The sequence below is a fragment of the Triticum aestivum genome, chromosome 4D (assembly GCF_018294505.1).
Source record: "Triticum aestivum cultivar Chinese Spring chromosome 4D, IWGSC CS RefSeq v2.1, whole genome shotgun sequence".
Classification (NCBI taxonomy): domain Eukaryota; kingdom Viridiplantae; phylum Streptophyta; class Magnoliopsida; order Poales; family Poaceae; genus Triticum; species Triticum aestivum.
Genome location: NC_057805.1, coordinates 111,303,339 through 111,322,124, shown reverse-complemented (window position 1 = coordinate 111,322,124; position 18,786 = coordinate 111,303,339). Strand labels below are relative to the sequence as shown.

At 47.3% G+C, this 18,786-nt stretch overlaps 1 protein-coding gene across 1 annotated transcript; it reads right to left on the bottom strand.

Annotated features, from left to right (window-relative positions):
• Positions 1-2,682: 2,682 nt before the first annotated feature.
• LOC123096574 (probable rhamnogalacturonate lyase C) lies at positions 2,683-6,957 on the bottom strand. Its single transcript, XM_044518341.1, has 8 exons — positions 6,555-6,957; positions 6,117-6,238; positions 5,921-5,980; positions 4,882-4,998; positions 4,358-4,796; positions 3,925-4,278; positions 3,433-3,848; positions 2,683-3,325 (listed from the first exon to the last, which is right to left on the bottom strand). The coding sequence occupies exons 1-8, from the start codon at positions 6,666-6,668 to the stop codon at positions 2,914-2,916; spliced, it is 2,034 nt and encodes a 677-aa protein (XP_044374276.1). The 5' UTR covers positions 6,669-6,957; the 3' UTR covers positions 2,683-2,913.
• Positions 6,958-18,786: the final 11,829 nt, after the last annotated feature.

Here is an 18,786-nt window from a genome sequence, read left to right as displayed (position 1 = left end):
AGTTGTACACGTCATTTTCAAAGGGAACTGCAATTATGCTACCATGTAGACCAACTCAGAATTTACATAAAACATATGGATACAAAAAAACAACATTGAAAGTAGGTACTGTCACAACTCCTGATATCTCAAGGCACCAATCGAGATGCAACAATGAACCTATACTGACCCATACAGGATTTCTATCATGGCAACATAACCTACAAAGCATTAACTCCTCCTTCATCACCTTGATTCCCAAAAAAGACACTCCTTCGACACCAAATGACAGATCTTTCCAAGAGGCTTCAAAAAATTATTCTCAAGCTTGTCCATATCAACCAGTATGGGTTTCTAAAAGACAGATCTTTCCAAGAATGTCTGGGTTGGACCTTTGAATATTTGTATCAGTGTCACAAGTCTAAGAAGGACATCACTGTGCTCAAATTGGACTTTGCCAAAGCCTTTTACTTGACTGATCATTCCACAATCCTAGATATTCTAAAGACTAAGAGCTTTGGAGGTAGATGGCTCAACTGGATGAGAATGATCTTTAGTTCTGGGTTCTCCTATGTGCTGCTCAATGGGGTGCCAGACAAGCAGTTTCTTTGCAAAAGGGGAGTGAGGTAGGGTGATCCTGTCTCTCCTCTGATTTTTTTCCCTGCCTGCTGATCTACTTCAGACAACTTTTAGTGAAGCCATGCACAACAACCTCATATCTACACCTATTCTAGTCAACTCCTGCCCTCACTTCCCTATCATACAGTATGCTAATGATACAATTCTTGTCATGCCTCCAGACTCACCTCAGCTCTCACACATTGAAAACCATCTTCAACACTTTGATGCCTTCACTAGACTGCATATCAACTATGAAAATCTGTGATGGTGCCAATAAATGTCCCCCAAGAGAAAAATTGTGACACTTGCTACCAGTATGGGATGCCAAATTCAAAGTTTTCCTTACACATACCTCGGGCTCCCCCTCGACACCAGCATGCCAAGAATTGAAGACTTTAATCCCATCCTTCTTAGGATTGAAAGGACATTGTTTAACTTTCCTCTCCTATGATGAAAGATTGGTCCTTATTAAATCAGTTTTCTCCTCACTGCTAACTTTCTTCATGTGTTCTTTTGCATTTCCTGTTGCTATGATAGATCAAATCAACAGATACATAAAGCACTTCTCGAGAAAATTTGGAATGGATGATAAGGGAACTGCCTTAATTGCCTGGGATAAAGCCTGTAAGCCAGAATTGCAAGGAGATCTTGGTATCCTTGATGTTGCCACCCACAATAAAGCCTTGTTGATCAAAAACCTCCACAAATTCTTCAACCATGTTGATTTAACCCAGGTTAAACTCATATGGGAAACATACTATTCCACTAGCCTGCCTTTTGAATCTTTGCTAGGTTCACTCTGGTGGAAATCCATTCTGAAGCTTTTGCCAAGTTTCAAACAGGTGGCATCTAGTATTGTAGGACAAGGCTCCTCAACTATGTTCTAGATGGACAACTGGTCAAGGCCCTCATCTACATCTTTGGCAAACAAATTTCCTGAACTATTCCCTTTTGGCATCCATCAGGATATAACAAACAGTGCTTTCCTAAACTCTGAAGATGTGGCCTCTCACTTCCACAGACCATTGCCTATCCAAGCATACCAGCAATTTCTATTGTTGCAGAATTCTACTAACAACAACACCCTCTTGGACACCCCTGATATATGGACCTACTCATGGGGCAGAGGTGTTTTCTGACCTATGCATATGTACGAGCACCTGATCATAGGACAAGAATCTAATTTCTTTTTGAATGGTCGTGGAAAGCAGTAAGCAGATTGAAGCATAATTTTTTTTGTTGGTTCATGTTACATCATAGGTTGAACACTAGAAGTTTGTTGTTGCACCAATGCTTTGTCATCCCTGAATACACATGTGTCCTATGTCCTGCTGGAAACCTGGAAACTCCTATGCACCTATTTTGGGGACTGCAACTTCTCCCTAGAATGTCGGCACGCAATCCTACCCAATAGGCAGAGATGTATATCAGTTTATGATGAACTCACCTTGACTAGTCAGGTATTGCCCCCCTTCAATTGCTATTGATGTTATCATCACAACATGCCACAATATATGGATGCGGCGAAATGATTAAAAATTCAGGCATATCACACCAAACACTACCTACTGGAAAATCAGATTCAAAAAGGACCTGCAACTTCTAATCACATCTCCAATGTTTCCTAGTTGTTCCCTTGTAGCTTGTAAATATTTATACTAACTAATAGAAAATATCTAAAAAGAATAGATGTACTGGCCAAGTCTATAACAAAACTTGGTCTGACCAAGTCTATACAAAACTTGGTCAACATCTACAAAACCAAATTTACTTCATTAGATTCATTATGAAATGAATTTTTCATATTGTATATATTGATAGCACAAATTTTTGTGTATATTTCTATAGACTTTAAAGTTTGACTTAGAAAAATTCTAGAACTTTAATTATTTTGGAACCGAGCGAGTAGCTTTTCTTTTCTTTTTAACATTTTGACTGTGGGTATGGTAGTTGGTTAGCATTTGCTTTCGACCCTTTTTGTTTGTGGGTGGGGGGGGGGGGGGGGGGGGGCTTGACCCTTTTTATTATGAAGAAAAAAACTTATTGAGTGAGCGCTGTTTTTTTTTTCAGGCCACAACAATCCACAAATTCTTCGCAAAAATTTGAACACAGATATAGCACTCAAACATGCTTGTTGCCAAAATATCCAGATATTTCTGATTTTCTACTCTTTTACGTACTTTCCAGTTTAATGTTTACCCGGCGGCATGATGGTGAGCTCGGGGGTCAAAATGCACTCCTCGCTGAACTACCTACGTTCTACAACTTGTGTACAAAATTGCAAAAACATATGGCACAACCTTCTAAACTCATTCACGGAAGTTGTGTGGGATCTCGCCAAGAACCGGGAGGCCCTTCCAGCCGGATGTAGTCGTACATGACCCCCATGAACTCGCTCAAGGCCCTGACCTGCGTGATGCTGATGGTGTTCTCCCCTTCCATGAGCAGGTACCCATTGATCCCGAACTCGAAGCTCCACCACGTGCCGTGGTCGCTGTGCCTCGCGATCGCGTTGCCGTCGCCGAAGTCCGGCGTCACGAACACTCCGGCGTCGGCCGACGATCCCCTCCTCGTCACCGGCGCCCCGTTCACCCGCAGCTGCAGCCTCGACATGTGGGCCGCCGCGAGCGCCACCCGCAGCGTGTAGGTGCCGTCGGCAACGACGCGGGACAGGCCGAACCGGATCCGTCGCGTCGTCGGCGCGTCAGAGCCGTTGCTCATCTTCCTGCACGGTGAAAGCAAGTCAGTTTTTTTTTTCTTTTACCTGTGCTGTGTCTCTTTTTTTTAGAGCATTATAAGATTTGAGAGTTCGTTTTCCGTCTACTATACTACCTCGTGACGTGCGCGAAGAACCAGTCCTTGGAGTAGTGGCTCTCGCCGACGGTGAAGACGGGGTCGCCGGCGGGGTACAGCTCAGCGTACCTGTCCCACAGCCCGTACTGCCTGTACTTGTCCTTGCTGAGGAAGAGCTTGTTGACGTACTTGGGGTTGGGCTCAGGAACGAAGAACTCGGCGGCGCTCCGGTCAGGCACGCCGATCTCCCACAGCGTCGGCCCCGACCGCGGCGGCTCGAACACGAGGTCGCCGAGGGCAACGGCGCCGCCGGCATCCACCGTCACGGCAGCCGTGTGCATATAGTCGCCGAGGGTCCCGGGCACCCAGGCGTAGAGGTTGTACACCCCTGCCCGGACGTTGCCGATGGCGAAGCTGCCGCATGTCGCCGACGCCCTCGTCCAGAACTGGTAACCCTGCATGCAACGCAAAGTCAGACGTCGCAAACGGCACTTGAGAAATAAAATTCTGGAAGTGACTTTGGGTGTGTACCTTGCTCTCTATCGCCCAGGAGCCCGGCTGCCCCGGCGCGGCGAGGCCGACGTAGGCACGGCGGGCGGGCATGTCCTTGCCGCTCACGAACCTGTCCCTGACCAGCAATCGGCCGGTGACAGAGCCCCTCTGGCCGGCCTTGTGGAAATCAGGCGACTCCGGGAAGGTGTAGGGCCATTTGCTGGCCTCGGCCTCGGCCTGCGCCTTGGCGTCCTCCCACAGCGTGTGGAAGTTCCCCCTCTCGGGGTTGGAGTTGAGGTAGATGAACACCGGGCCCATGACCTTCTTCCAGTGCTCGCCCTCCTTGATCTTGGCGACGATGTCGTTCCCGACGTAATGTGTTCCCATAAACATCTGCAAATCAGATCGACGACAGTGTAACGCGGGAATTTCATTTCACAGGAAAGATTGGCCGCCGGCTGCGTGCGCTTACGGTGAGGGAGGTGGGGCCGACGTGGGAGGTGAGCTCGCGCTTGAGCGGGCCGCCGGTCTTGAACTCGTTGCTGGGGGTGACGACCCAGAACCCCACGGCCGGGCCGGGAGCGCCGGCGATCCAGCCGTGAACCGCGTTGTCTTTGTTGTCGAGCGAGTACTGGTACTTGTCGTCCACCTCGCCCTTGAACTGCGGCTCGGCGGGGTTGAGGAGGAGCACGGCCTCCTTGTAGGCCAGGGGCATGCCGCGGGGCGCGTCCCGGTCCGCCGCCCGCGGCATGTACCTCTGGATCTCGTCCGAGACCGCCATGTAGGTGAACCTCGCCGTGTTGAGCTTGAAGGCGAGCCGGGCCTCCGTGATGTTGAGGGCCGGCCAGCTGCCGGCGTGCTCCAGGACGGCGTAGCAGTAGAACCCGGAGCTGCCTCTCAGCATCACCAGCCTGATCATCAACAACACATGTTAATCAATTGGTTCGCTGCATGCATGCGCCTGTCAGAGTAGAAGATGGAGGTTCGACGGCGCACCTCTTGTCGACGGTGAGCCGGACGCTGTTGAGGCGTGATGGGTCGTAGGTGCTCCTGAAGGAGAGCTCCACTTGCTCTTCGCTGGCCGATACGACCCGGAAATCTGTGCTGTCCAGCCTGCGCGAATTCAAAGACGCACGGCTAAATTTGGTTGAGCAACTATTTTTCCTTCTTTCGATTCTCTTTCAGAGATATCAGAACATGTGTACGTGCATGCTCTGTTCATTCAGCAATAACTGATTTTTACTTTTCCAGATTGTACTGAAGGAGCAACACTTTACAGTTCACAGTCTTGTTGTTAAATAGCACCACTAGCTACCACGCACCCTTTCGGTGCAACCGTTCAGATTTGTTCATGGCATGCTATCAACCATGTTGGTTTCAACCAAATCAACTGACCTTATTACCGGCTAGCATGCAGGTACGGTCGATCAGGTGAAGTGGCTTCAAATCAAAGTAGCTAGCTGCTATATGTACTGCTGATTTAGTGGGTTGTTTTTTATTTTGTTTAATGAAATATGGTGGCACAGGACAAAGTAAGCACACTAACTATTTATTGAGCTGTGCGGCACAGGACAGAGTAAGCACTTGAAAAAGAACTGGCAAATATGGCTGCAAATCTTTGGCTCTATGCTTGTTAGTCTTTTATTTATAACTGCGGTTTTATGACATCCCATGGTACGGTTTGTGTATGTGCTCTCAGACGCAAAAAATTTCGCAATGGAAAAGAAAACATTTTGGCTAGGTATTTGCATTTGCAAAAACTTAATCCATCCTAAAGTAGGATTGCTTATTGTGGTTGAGGTTGAACCGTACGATTACGGTTAGGCTACGCAGAATAGTCGGCTGTATATGATACTCTTGAGTTTGGCAAGTTAAACTAAGACTAGCCTAAAGATTAACGGAAATAATTACATGCAAAGCACAGGCAAAGATTAACACGGAAGAGATAAAAAGCATGTACCGACAGCATCAATTGTATAGTGTTGTTAAGACATACTAGTATAATACACGTCAGTTGCAGTGAGATTGTACGTACATGTCGATCATGCCTCTTGGATGACCGGACCCTGGAAAGTTCCAAACCACGTCCCAGTACCTGCATACATACAGATATGACGATCAACTGATCAGAAACACACACACACACATATATATATATATATATATATATATATATATATATATATATATATATATAAGAGAACCGAATATACACATGCATGGTTAATTACCCGCCAGAGTTTTCGTCGCTGGTGAAGTGGAGGAGGTTGCGCTCGCCGGCGTAGCGGACGCCGGTGATCTGGCCTTGCGGCTTCGACACCGTTACCTGCACCACGCCGTTGTCCACCACAACCTGCACCACACCATCACCATGCATATGCATGCACGCACGTACGCGTACATAATATTAAACAAAACCAAACCAAAATGTCCATGCCAAGGCTTAACAATTGTTTGACCCGGAAAGCTATCTCGACAATTCTATAACGCGCGCGGCGATACTGGAAAACATAACGTACGCCGGTTAGTACTTGAGAAATACAACAATCAATTGATTGGAGCAGCACGCGAAAACGTATGTAAGAGACACCAAGATCGACCGACGCCATTATATGCAGCACGAAGAAGAAGAGTAGTTAAAAGGAATGGCTGCCACAGCGCGTACGTACCTGGTGATGCTCTACATGCAGCGTAACGCCAGCGCCGCGTGCCGCCGGCGACGGCGCCACCGGCGCAGCCACGCCCACCGCGGCGGCGAGCAGGAGGATCAGAACCGCCGCCATCGGCGCCGTCGCCTAGCTATATATCCAGAGCACGTCGTCGATATGCCGGATCCGATGGAGCAACACAAGCTAGCAGCCGCACAGCTGCATGGCTTCTATATATGTACGTGATCGAAGGCAGCTGCTCTTGCTCCCGCTGCCCTGCTGTTTGTTACGGCAGAATAGTTTAAGGCGAAGCAAGCTAGCTGGCCGCGGGTTCGTTGCGCGCGGCGATGGATCTGCCGCTTTTTATAAAGGCGCCGCGCCGGAGTCGACGCCGACGGACGTACGAGTTCGTTGCGCCGGCGGCCACGCAAAGATGCTCGCCCAAACACCAAAACATGGCGGACTATATATACCGAGACATATGTAGCTTGCCAAAGAACGTTCGTAGCTGGGTATCCCTCTGTTCTAATTTGCCTCTAAAAAAGGGCAGTGAATCTCTTCTGAATGGATTGCGAGGTTCTAATTAATGGATATCCTGCATATCCAACTTGCCTATAGCAACAGTTGGAGATAAGGCGAGTATTAAATTCTAGCCATCGATTGAATAGGGATTGTTTGGCACATGGGCATTTCACCCATAATAACAAGTTATAGAGGCGTAGAAAAACTCCAGGTCGTCAGTGCAAGGTGACGGTGATAAGACGCCGTTCTGGGACTCTCCTTGGCTGCTTGCGCGGAAGCCCAAGGATATTGCATCGTTAATCTTCGAGGCCTCAAGGAGAAAATATTGGAAGGTACGAGAGGCTCTCAAGGGAAATGCTTGGATTTTCAAAATCAATCCCCACAAATTCTTCACTCTCTGGATGCTTGTCCATGACTTCCACCTTGATGGGCAAGCCGAAGATGATATCATTTGGAAACATGCGAATGATGGGATCTACTCGGCGTCCACCGCGTATAAGCCTCAATTCCTTGGTTTGACTCTCTCACCCATGGACCGCATGGTTTGGAAGGCTTGGCCCCGCCCTCAAGGTTAAATTATTCGCTTGGTTAGCTCTACAAGACCGTATTTGGACCGCCGATCGGTTGGAGAGGCGTGGTTGGGCAAACTGTGGCCTTTGACAACTATGCAAGAGAGAACAAGAAACGGGGCCTCACCTCTTCTTCAAGTGTCGCCACACGCTTAGGCTATGGAGATCTATCATCGAGAAGCTTGGGCTACCTCACGTCAACACCTCTGAGTGGCATCTTGTTGAGTCCATCAACGAGTGGTGGGTCAAACGAACCGATAACTGCAACCCACACTGGCATGCCATGACCTCCCTCACCATGCTCATCTCATGGACCGTTTGGAACGAGCGGAATGCTAGAGTGTTCCGTCGAAAATTTGCTCCACCGCCTGTTCTCCTTAGATCCATTCTTGAAGAAACAAAGTTATGGGTTTCTACCGGCGCAAAGAAGCTTGGGTCTGTAATTTTGTGCGAGTAATTCTCATGCCGTTTGTGTGTGGGGTTATGTAAAACTCGAAACTCTATTCTCTCCTTATTTAATAGATGAGGCAACTCTTATGCCTCCGTTTCAAAAAATAATAATAACAAGTTATTGATTGCATCTAACAATGCATCGAAGGTTTATCTTTTTTTAGGGGGGAAATGGAAGGTTTAAATCCTAGCCATCCATGTATACTATTAGGGGTATGGGGAGGTCGATGGTGGGTTCTACTACGCTGACATGGCCTTGGCAGAGGCCCCCGTCAGGCCCCACCTGGCGACGATCACCGTCGTGCCGGGTCAGGTGTCGCCACCGGCGATTGAGATTACCGCGGTGGTCATTCACGCGGAGCTGTCAGCATACATTGGTGACTACAGGGACAACGATTTCTCTTGGGTGGTCACGGAGACGGAACTTATGATCTTTTCTGTGCCCTTCCCTTTTGCTGAGATGCTCAATGTCTGCACCAGAGACAATGTCAAGTGCCTGATCAACAAGTTCATGATCTCCATCAAGAAGGCTGAGGTGGAGCTGGATGCGCTGCCCCCGTTGTCTCAGGTGTGGTTGTACATCTACGGGCTCCCAGATGGGGGCAAGTGCAACCACATTTTGAAGGCCATCTCAAAGCCGGTGAGCAACCTTCTGACGGTTGACGTGGACTCTCCGGAGGGAGCTGGCCCAGCGCGCATAGAGGTCATGTGCTAGTCTCCTAACGTCATCGACGACCTCTCTCTGGTCTTCTACTTCGGTAAGGCTAGGGGGGCTTGCCTCATCTACGAGCTGGACCAGGAGGTCTTGGAAGAGCGTGAGTGGGACGTGCCTCGGCCTCCGCCGGCGCCGCCAGCTTCTGGATAGGATGGGGGTGATGACTTGTTTGAGGGCAGTTACTCAGACACAGGCGACCGGCCTGCTTCATCGGCGCAGGAGGCGAGTCGCCCTAGGTCCTCGGCCGCTGGGAAGGAGTCGGCCCCTGTCGATGCGCCAGCATCTTAGCCGGTTACTATGGATGACTCTCGGAACTCGGGGATGGAGGTGTGCCCCCCGTCATATCTGCGCTCGCCGGGGGTGGTCTGCTACACCCGCTTGCCTGGGTCCCCTCCTTCTCCAGCCTTGGGGTTCCCGGCTCGCGTGATCGCGACATCGCCGATGGCTGATCTGGAGGATGTCACGGCCAGCCTCGAGCCCTCCGGTGCCGACCTCGGGGTCAGTTCGGTGTCCTCTCCCATGGTGGCAGCCAGGAAGAGCGCCCGCCTGAGCCGGACTCGGATCCTCATGGACGCCCGGGTCCCGACAATCACGGAGAAGGCGGCCATGCGCGCGGCTGCTCATGACCTCACCCCAGGTACGGTACCATCCCCCTCTAGTCCATTATATTTTGGTTCTCGGTTCGCGGCTCTCAATTCGGTTCCCCTCGCACACCTTGGCGATGTAGCTGCTGATTGCGACTGTGTTCCGTGGAGAAAAGGGGCCCGGCTGGACCAGATTTTTGCCATCCGTGCTAAGGAGCGGCTGGACGGGGCCCTTGTAGAGGCCCACGCTTGAGCAGAGCATGGAGTGACGACTGACACGACCCCTTACGTCCCTGGGCATGGAGAGCCCAGGGATGGTCTGGGGTCCAGTCACCCGTCCTCTACAGTTGACCCCGTTGGTGGTTCTTCAGTAGGAAGGACCCAGAGGGGTAGACAGCCTACACACCTCCATCCCAGCGAGCAGGTGGTCTTGGTGGTCCGAGGTGCTAGTGTTTGGTTTCCCTCTAGGGAAGAACAGATCGTACGTAGTGCCCCCTCTAAGCAGGGACGCCGCGGTCGCCCGACAAGGCAGCTACATCGCCCTGCTCAGGGCAGGAGGGCTACTTCGGCTCCTCCTGAGGGGCCTAGTAGCTCAGCCTCAGATCCCATATGAAGCTTCTATGTTGGAACATTAGGGGCTTCGACAACTTGGGCCGGCGATGCGAGTTTATCGACGACATTAGGCAGGAAGAGATCGATATAATGGGTTTGCAAGAGACGATTTGACATTACTTCTCCATTCAGGAACTCCAGGGCCTATCCAGGCACCCATTCACTTGGCGATGGCTGCCGGCGGCTGGGCTATCGGGAGGCATCCTGTTGGGGGCCAGGGAGGATCTCTTCTCGGTTGAGGATATTGACCAACGAGAATTCTTCCTTAGTATGGTTGTCACTGACCAGCGTGTGAACCTCAGTTGGGAGGTGATCATTGTCTATGGCCCAGCTGACCACGGGCGGTGATACGTCTCCAATGTATCTATAATTTTTGATTGTTCCATGCTATTATATTATCCATCTTGAATGTTCTATATGCATTATTATGCTATTTTATATCATTTTTTGGGACTAACCTACTAACTTAGTGCCTAGTGCCAGTTGCTGTTTTTTCCTTATTTTTGTGTTTTACAGAAAATCAATATCAAACAGATTCCAAATGGAACGAAACTTTTTGATGATTTTTCTTGGACCATAAGACATCTAGGAAGCTTCGGGAGGAGGCCAGGGGAGCCACAGGTGGCCACAAGCCGCCAGGGCGCGCGCCCCGGGGGGTGGCGCACCCCTAGGGCTTGTGGGTCCCTAATAGCCCCCCTAACCCTAATTCTTGCTCCATAAATACCCAAATATTCCCTTTACATCAGAGGGGACACCAAAAATACTTTTCCGCCACCGCAAGCCTCTAACCTCATGAGATCCCATCTTGGGGCCTTTTCCGGTACTCTGCCGGAGGGGGATTCAATTATGGAGGGCCTCTACATCAACCTTGCCGCCCTTCCGATGATGTGTGAGTAGTTCACCACAGACGGGTCCATAGGTAGTAGCTAGATGGCTTTTCTCTCTCTCTTTGATCTTCAATACAATGTTCTCCTCGATGTTCTTAGAGATCTATATGATGTAATCTTCTTTTGCGGTGTGTTTGTTGAGATCCGATGAATTGTGAGTTTATGATCAGATTATCTATTAATATTATTTGAGTCTTCTTTGAATTCTTATATGCATGATTTGGTAGCTTTGTATTTCTCTCTGATCTATTGATTTGGTTTGGCCAACTAGATTGTTTTTTCTTGCAATGGGAGAGGTGCTTTGTAATGGGTTCAATCTTGCGGTGTTCTCACCCAGTGACAGAAGGGGTAGCGAGGCACGTATTGTATTGTTGCCATTAAGGATAAAAAGATGGGGTTTATTTTATGTTGATTGGATCTATCCCTCTACATCATGTCATCTTGCTTAAAGCATTACTCTGTTTTTAACTTAATTACACTAGATGCAGGCAGAGTCGGTCGATGTGCGGAGTAATAGTAGAAGATGCAGGCATGAGTCGGTCTACTTGTAATTTGTTCATGATCATTGCCTTAGATATCGTCATAATTATTCGCTTTCTATCAATTGCTCAACGGTAATTTGTTCACCCACCGTATGCGTTCTTTCAAGAGAGAAGCCTCTAGTGAAACCTATGGCCCACGAGTCTACTTTTATCATATTATTTCCAGATCTATAAAATCAGAAACACAAAAATACCTTGCTGAGTTTTATTTACTTCTATTTTTTTACATCTATCACTATCAGATCTAATCCTTGCAAGTAACCGAGAAGGGATTGCCAACCCCTTATCGCGTTGGGTGCAAGTATTTGTTTGTTGTGCAGGTGCTATTATTGGAGACTTGTGTGTTCCTCCTACTGGATTGATACCTGGTTCTTAACTGCGGGAAATACTTATCTCTACTTTGTTGCATCACCCTTTCATCTTCAAGGGAAAAACCAACGCAAGCTCAAGAAGTAGCATGAAGAATTTCTCGCGCCGTTGTCGGGGAGGTTCTACATCAAGCCTACCAAGTACCTATCATAAACACTCATCTCTTGCATTTACTTTATTTGCCATTTGCCTCTCATTTTCATCTCCTCCACTTCTAAAACATTTTCAAAAAAATACAAAATATTTTCCTTTTTATTCGCTTTCTTTCCATTCGTCTTTTAGTTTGTCTTTTGTTTGCTTGTGTGCTAAATTTGTTGCTTGCTATCATGGCTAGTCCTTCTATCGTAATTAGTACCCCGGAAAGTGAAGTTCTTAATTTTAAACAAATGGGAGGAGAAAATCTAAAAGATGCTTGGTATAGAATTTGCGATGCTCAAAATATATCTACCCGTAAGCAGTCCACTAATGTTCTTCTTCGAAAATTTTATGTGGGAGTTACTACTTGGTATAGGTTTGTTCTATATACTATCACTGGGGGTAATTTTTTGGGTAGTCACCCTATGGATGCTTTTAATGCTATGGGAAATTTGGTGGGATCACCACCAATCATGATTAATGAAACAACTTTAGCTTTGGAACATGTTGATGGAAATATGATCTAGAAGCAATAATAAAGTTGTTATTATTTTATATTTCCTTATTCATGATAAAGGTTTATTATTCATGCTAGAATTGTATTGACCGGAAACGTAAATACATGTGTGAATACATAAACAAATACCGTGTCCCTAGTAGGCCTCTACTAGACTAGCTAGTTGATCAAAGATGGTTAAGGTTTCCTAACCATAGACATGAGTTATCATTCGATAACGGGATCACATCATTAGGAGGATGTGATGGACAAGACCCATCTGTTAGCTTAGCATATGATCATTCAGTTTATTGCTATCGCTTTCTTAATGCCAAATACATATTCCTTCGACTATGAGATCATGCAACTCCCGGATACTGGAGGAATACCTTGTGTTCTATCAAATGTCACAACGTAACTGGGTGATCATAAAGATGCTCTACAGGTATCTCTGAAGATGTTTGTTGAGTTGGCATGGATTGAGATTAGAATTGGTCACTCCGTGAATCGGAGAGGTATCTCTGGGCCCTCTCGGTAATACACATCATAAGAGGCCTTGCAAGCAAAATGACTAAGGAGTTAGTTACCAGATGATGTATTACGGAACGAGTAAAGAGACTTGCCGGTAACGAGATTGAACTAGGTATGAAGATACCAACGATCGAATCTCGGGCAAGTAACATACCGATGACAAAGGGAATGACGTATGTTGTCATTACGGTTTGAATGATAAAGATCTTCATAGTATATGTAGGAACCAATATGAGCATCCATGTTCGGCTCTTGGTTTGACCGGAGATGTGTCTCGGTCATGTCTACATAGTTCTCGAACCCGTAGGGTCTGCGCGCTTAACGTTCGTTGACGATATAGTGTTATATGAGTTATGTGATTTGGTGATCGAATGTTGTTCGGAGTCTGACGTGGAGCTGCAGAATGGTCCGTAGGTAAAGATTGATATATAGGACGATACTATTTGGACACCGGAAGAGTTTCAGGGGTACCGGGTAGTCATCGGAACACCGGAAGGGGTTCCGGGAGGCCCCGGGAGGTCTATGGACCTAATGGGCCAAGGGGAGGCACAAACCAGCCCACAAGGGGGCTGGCACGCCCTCTCCCTGGCCACCGGCCCTAGAAGAAGGAAAGGGGGGCGCCACCTCCTCCAGCCTTCCCCTCCTTATGGGAGAAAGGACGGGGGGGGGGGGGGGGCGCCACCTCCTCCTTCCTTTCCCTGGCGCCAAAAGAAGGAAGGGGGGGCGGCCAAGGGCAGGTGCCCAAGTGAGATTCGGCCCCACTTGGGGCGCCTCCTGGCTGCCTCACCTCTCCCCCACCTATATATACATGGGGAGAGGGCGCCACACAAGCCACAACATTGTCTTAGCCGTGTGCGGCGCCCCTCTCCATAGTTTCGTCCCTCGGTCATATTTTTGTAGTGCTTAGGCAAAGCCCTGCGGAGATAGCATCACCATCACCATCACCACGCCGTCGTGCTACCGGAACTCATCCACTACTTCGCCCGTTTTGCTGGATCAAGAAGGCGATGACATCACCGAGTTGAACGTGTGCTGAACGCGGAGGTGCCGTACGTTCAGTACTTGATCGGTTGGATCGCGAAGAAGTTCGACTACATCAACTGTGTTACTAAACGCTTCTGCTTACGGTCTACAAGGGTACGTAGACACATTCTCCCCTCCCGTTGCTATGCATCTCCATTGATAGATCTTGCGTGTGTGCAGATTTTTTTTTCCATGCAACGTTCCCCAAAAGTGGTATCAAGAGCCAGGTCTATGCGTAGATGATATGCACGAGTAGAACACAAAGAGTTGTGGGCGGTGATAGTTATACTGCTTAACACCAACGAATTATTTTGATTCGGCGTCATTGTGGGATGAAGCGGCCTGGACCAACCTTACATGTCCACGTACATGAGACCGGTTCCACCGACAGACATGCAACTTGTTTTGCATAAAGGTGGCCGACGGGTGTCTGTTTCTCCTACTTTAGTTTCAAATTTGACAGCGGCCGGTCCTTGAAGAAGGTTAAAACAACAAACTTGATAAATCACCGTTGTGGTTTTTGCTGTTGGTAAGAACGGTTCTTGCTAGAAGCCCATAACAGCCACGTAAAACTTGCAACAACAAAGTAGAGGACGTCTAACTTGTTTTTGCAGGGCATGTTGTGATGTGATATGGTCAAGATGTGATGTGATATACATTGTTGTATGAGATGATCATGTTTTGTAATATTGACAACTGGCAGGAGCCTTAGGGTTGTCTCTTAATTATTGTATAAAATGCAAGCGCCATGTAATTGCTTTACTTTATCGCTATGCGTTAGCAATAGTTGTAGAAGTAATAGTTGGCGAGACGACCCCGACGCAACGATGGAGATCAAGGTGTCTAGCCAGTGACGATGGAGATCATGACGATGCTTTGGAGATGGAGATCAAAAGCACAAGATGATAATGGCCATATCATGTCACATATTTTGATTGCATGTGATGTTTATCCTTTATGCATCTTATTTTGCTTAGAACGGCGGTAGCATTATAAGATGATCCCTTCACTAAATTTCAAGATAAAAGTGTTCTCCCCGAGTATGCACCGTTGCTAAAGTTCATCGTTTCGAAGCACCTCGTGATGATCGGGTGAGATAGACTCTACGTTCACATACAACGGGTGTAAACCAGATCTACACACGAGGAATACTTGGGTTAAACTTGATGAGCCTAGCATGTACAGACATGGTCTCGGAACACTGGAGACCGAAAGGTCGAACGTGAGTCATATAGTGGATATGATCAACATAGAGATGTTCACCATTGATGACTACCCCATCTCATGTGATGATCGGATATGGGTTAGTTGATTTGGATCATGTATCGCTTAGGTAACTTGAGGGATGTTAATTTAAGTGAGAGTTCATTAGTAATTTGATTAATTGAACTTAATTTATCATGAACTTAGTCTTAATAGTTTTGCATATCTATGTTGTAGATCAATGGCCCATGCTACCATTCCCCTGAATTTTAGTGCGTTCCTAGAGAAAGCTAAGTTGAAAGATGATGGTAGCAACTACACGGACTGGGTCCGTAACTTGAGAATTATCCTCATTGCTGCACAAAATAATTATGTACTTGATGCACTGCTATGAGACAGACCTGCTACAGGACCTGATGAAGATGTTATGAACGTCTGGCAAGCTTGATCTGATGACTACTCGATAGTTTAGTGTGCCATGCTTTACGTCTTAGAACCGGGACTTCAAAGACGTTTTGAACGTCATGGAGCATATGAGATGTTCCAGGAGCTGAAATTGATATTTCAAGCTAATGCCCGGGTTGAGAGATATGAAGTCTCCAACAAGTTCTATAGTTGCAAGATGGAGGAGAATAGTTCTGTCAGTGAACACATACTCAAAATGTTTGGGTATCATAACCACTTGACTCGGCTGGGAATTGATCTTCTAGTTGAGAGTGTTATTGACAGAGTTCTTCAACCACTGCCACCAAGCTACAAAGGCTTCGTGATGAACTATAATATGCAAGGGATGGAGAAAACAATTCCCGATCTCTTCGCGATGCTAAAATTAGCGGAGGTAGAAATCAAGAAGGAGCATCAAGTGTTGATGGTTAACAAGACCACTAGTTTCAAGAAAAAGGGCAAAGGAAAGAAAGGGAACTTCAAGAAGAACGGCAAACAAGTTGCCGCTCCCATGAAGAAGCCCAAAGCTGGACCTAAGCATGAAACTGAGTGCTTCTACTGCAAAGGGAGTGGTAACTGGAAGCGTAACTGCCCCAAGTATTTGGCGGATAAGAAGGATGGCAAAGTGAACAAACGTATATTTGATATACATGTTATTGATGTGTTCCTTACTAATGCTCGTAGTAGCGCCTGGGTATTTGATACTGGTTCGGTTGCTCATATTTGTAACTCGAAACAGGAGCTACGAAATAAACGAAGATTGGCTAAGGACGAGGTGACAATGCGCGTCGAGAATGGTTCCAAGGTCGATGTGATCGCCGTCGGCACGCTATCTCTACATCTACCTTCGGGATTAGTTTTAGACCTCAATAATTGTTATTTGGTGCCAGCGTTGAGCATGAACATTATATCTGGATCTTGTTAAATGCGAGACGGTTATTCATTTAAATCAGGGAATAATGGTTGTTCTATTTATGTGAGTAATATCTTTTATGGTCATGCACCCTTGAGAAATGGTCTATTTTTATTGAATCTCGATTGTAGTGATACACATATTCATAATATTGATGCCAAAAGATGCAAAGTTGATAAAGATAATGCAACAAATTTGTGGCACTGTCGTTTATGTCATATTGGTGTAAAACACATGAAGAAACTCCATGCGGATGGATTTTTGGAATCACTTGATTATGAATCATTTGATACTTGCAAACCATGCCTCATGAGCAAGATGACTAAAACCCCGTTCTCCGGAACAATGGAGCGAGCTAATGACTTATTGGAAATAATACATACCGATGTATGCGGTCCGATGAGTGTTGAAGCATGCGGCGGGATCGTCATTTTCTCACCTTCACAGATGATTTGAGTAGGTATGGGTATATCTACTTGATGAAACACAACTCTGAAACATTTGAACAGTTCAATGAATTTTAGAGTGAAGTGGAGAACCATTGTAACAAGAAAATAAAGTTTCTACGATCTGATCGCAGAGGCGAATATTTGAGTTACGAGTTTGGTCTTTATTTAAGACAATGTGGAATAGTTTCACAACTCACGCCACCTGGAACACCACAACGTAATGGTGTGTCCAAACATCGTAACTGTACTCTATTAGATATGGTGCGTTCTATGATGTCTCTTACCGATTTGCCTTTATCATTTGGGGTTATGCATTAGAGACAACCACATTCACGTTAAATAGGGCACCGTCCAAATCCGTTGAGACGACACCGTATGAACTATGGTTTGGCAAGAAACAAAAGTTGTCGTTTCTTAAAGTTTGGGGTTGCGACACTTATGTCAAAAGGCTTCAGCCTAATAAGCTCAAACCCAAATCAAAGAAGTGCGTCTTCATAGGATACCCTAAAGAAACTATTGGGTACACCTTCTACCATAGATCCGAAGGCAAGATCTTTGTTGCTAAGAATGGTTTCTTTCTAGAGAAGGAGTTTCTCTCGAAAGAAGTGAGTGGGAGGAAAGTAGAACTTGATGAGGTAATTGTGTTGGAAATATGCGGTTACGGTTTCCTGACCATGGACATTGGATGTCATTGATAACGGGATCACATCATTAGGAGAATGATGTGATGGACAAGACCCAATCCTAAGCATAGCACTAGATCGTGTAGTTCGTTTGCTAAAGCTTTTCTAATGTCAAGTATCATTTCCTTAGACCATGAGATCGTGCAACTCCCGGATACCGTAGGAATGCTTTGGGTGTACCAAACGTCACAACGTAACTGGGTGGCTATAAAGGTGCACTACAGGTATCTCTGAAAGTGTCTGTTGGGTTGGCACGGATCGAAACTGGGATTTGTCACTCCGTATGACGGAGAGGTATCTCTGGGCCCACTCGGTAGGACATCATCATAATGAGCTCAATGTGATCAAGGAGTTGTTCACAGGATGGTGTGTTACGGGAACGAGTAAAGAGACTTGCCGTAACGAGATTGAACAAGGTATCAGTATACCGAAGATCGAATCTCGGGCAAGTATCGTACCGATAGGCAAAGGGAATTGTATACGGGATTGATTGAATACTCGACATCGTTGTTCATCCGATGAGATTATCGTGGAGCATGTGGGAGCCAACATGGGTATCCAGATCCCGCTGTTGGTTATTGACCGGAGAGTTGTCTCGGTCATGTCTACGTGTCTCCCGAACCCGTAGGGTCTACACACTTAAGGTTCGGTGACGCTAGAGTTGTAGAGATATTAGTATGCGGTTAACCGAAAGTTGTTCGGAGTCCCGGATGAGATCCCGGACGTCATGAGGAGTTCCGGAATGGTCCGGAGGTAAAGATTTATATATAGGAAGTCCAGTTCGGCCACCGGGAGAGTTTCGGGGGTCACCGGTATTGTACCGGGACCACCAGAAGGGTCCCGGGGGTCCACCGGGTGGGGCCACCTATCCCGGAGGGCCCCATGGGCTGAAGTGGCGTGGGAACCAGCCCCTGGTGGGCTGGTGCACTCCACCCAAGGGCCCAAGGCGCCTAGGGTTGGAAACCCTAGGGGGCCGTTGCCCCCTGAGGGGGCATGCGCCCCCTGGTTGGAAACCCTAAGGGGGCCGTTGCCCCCCGAGGGGCCGCCGCCCCGGGGCCCCCCCTCTAGATGGGATATCCAAAGGGGGATGCGCTCCCTAGCCCCTATATATAGTGGAGGGGAGGGA

What these genes read in the sequence shown, in the direction of transcription:
- LOC123096574 (XM_044518341.1), bottom strand. Translation starts at nt 6,668, where the DNA reads ATGGCGGCGGTTCTGATCCTCCTGCTCGCCGCCGCGGTGGGCGTGGCT. An exon ending in TGCATGTAGAGCATCACCAG is followed by an intron (nt 6,239 to 6,554) that starts GTACGTACGCGC and finishes GGTGTGGTGCAG; the next exon opens with GTTGTGGTGGACAACGGCGT. An exon ending in TCGGCCCCACCTCCCTCACC is followed by an intron (nt 4,279 to 4,357) that starts GTAAGCGCACGC and finishes TCTGATTTGCAG; the next exon opens with ATGTTTATGGGAACACATTA.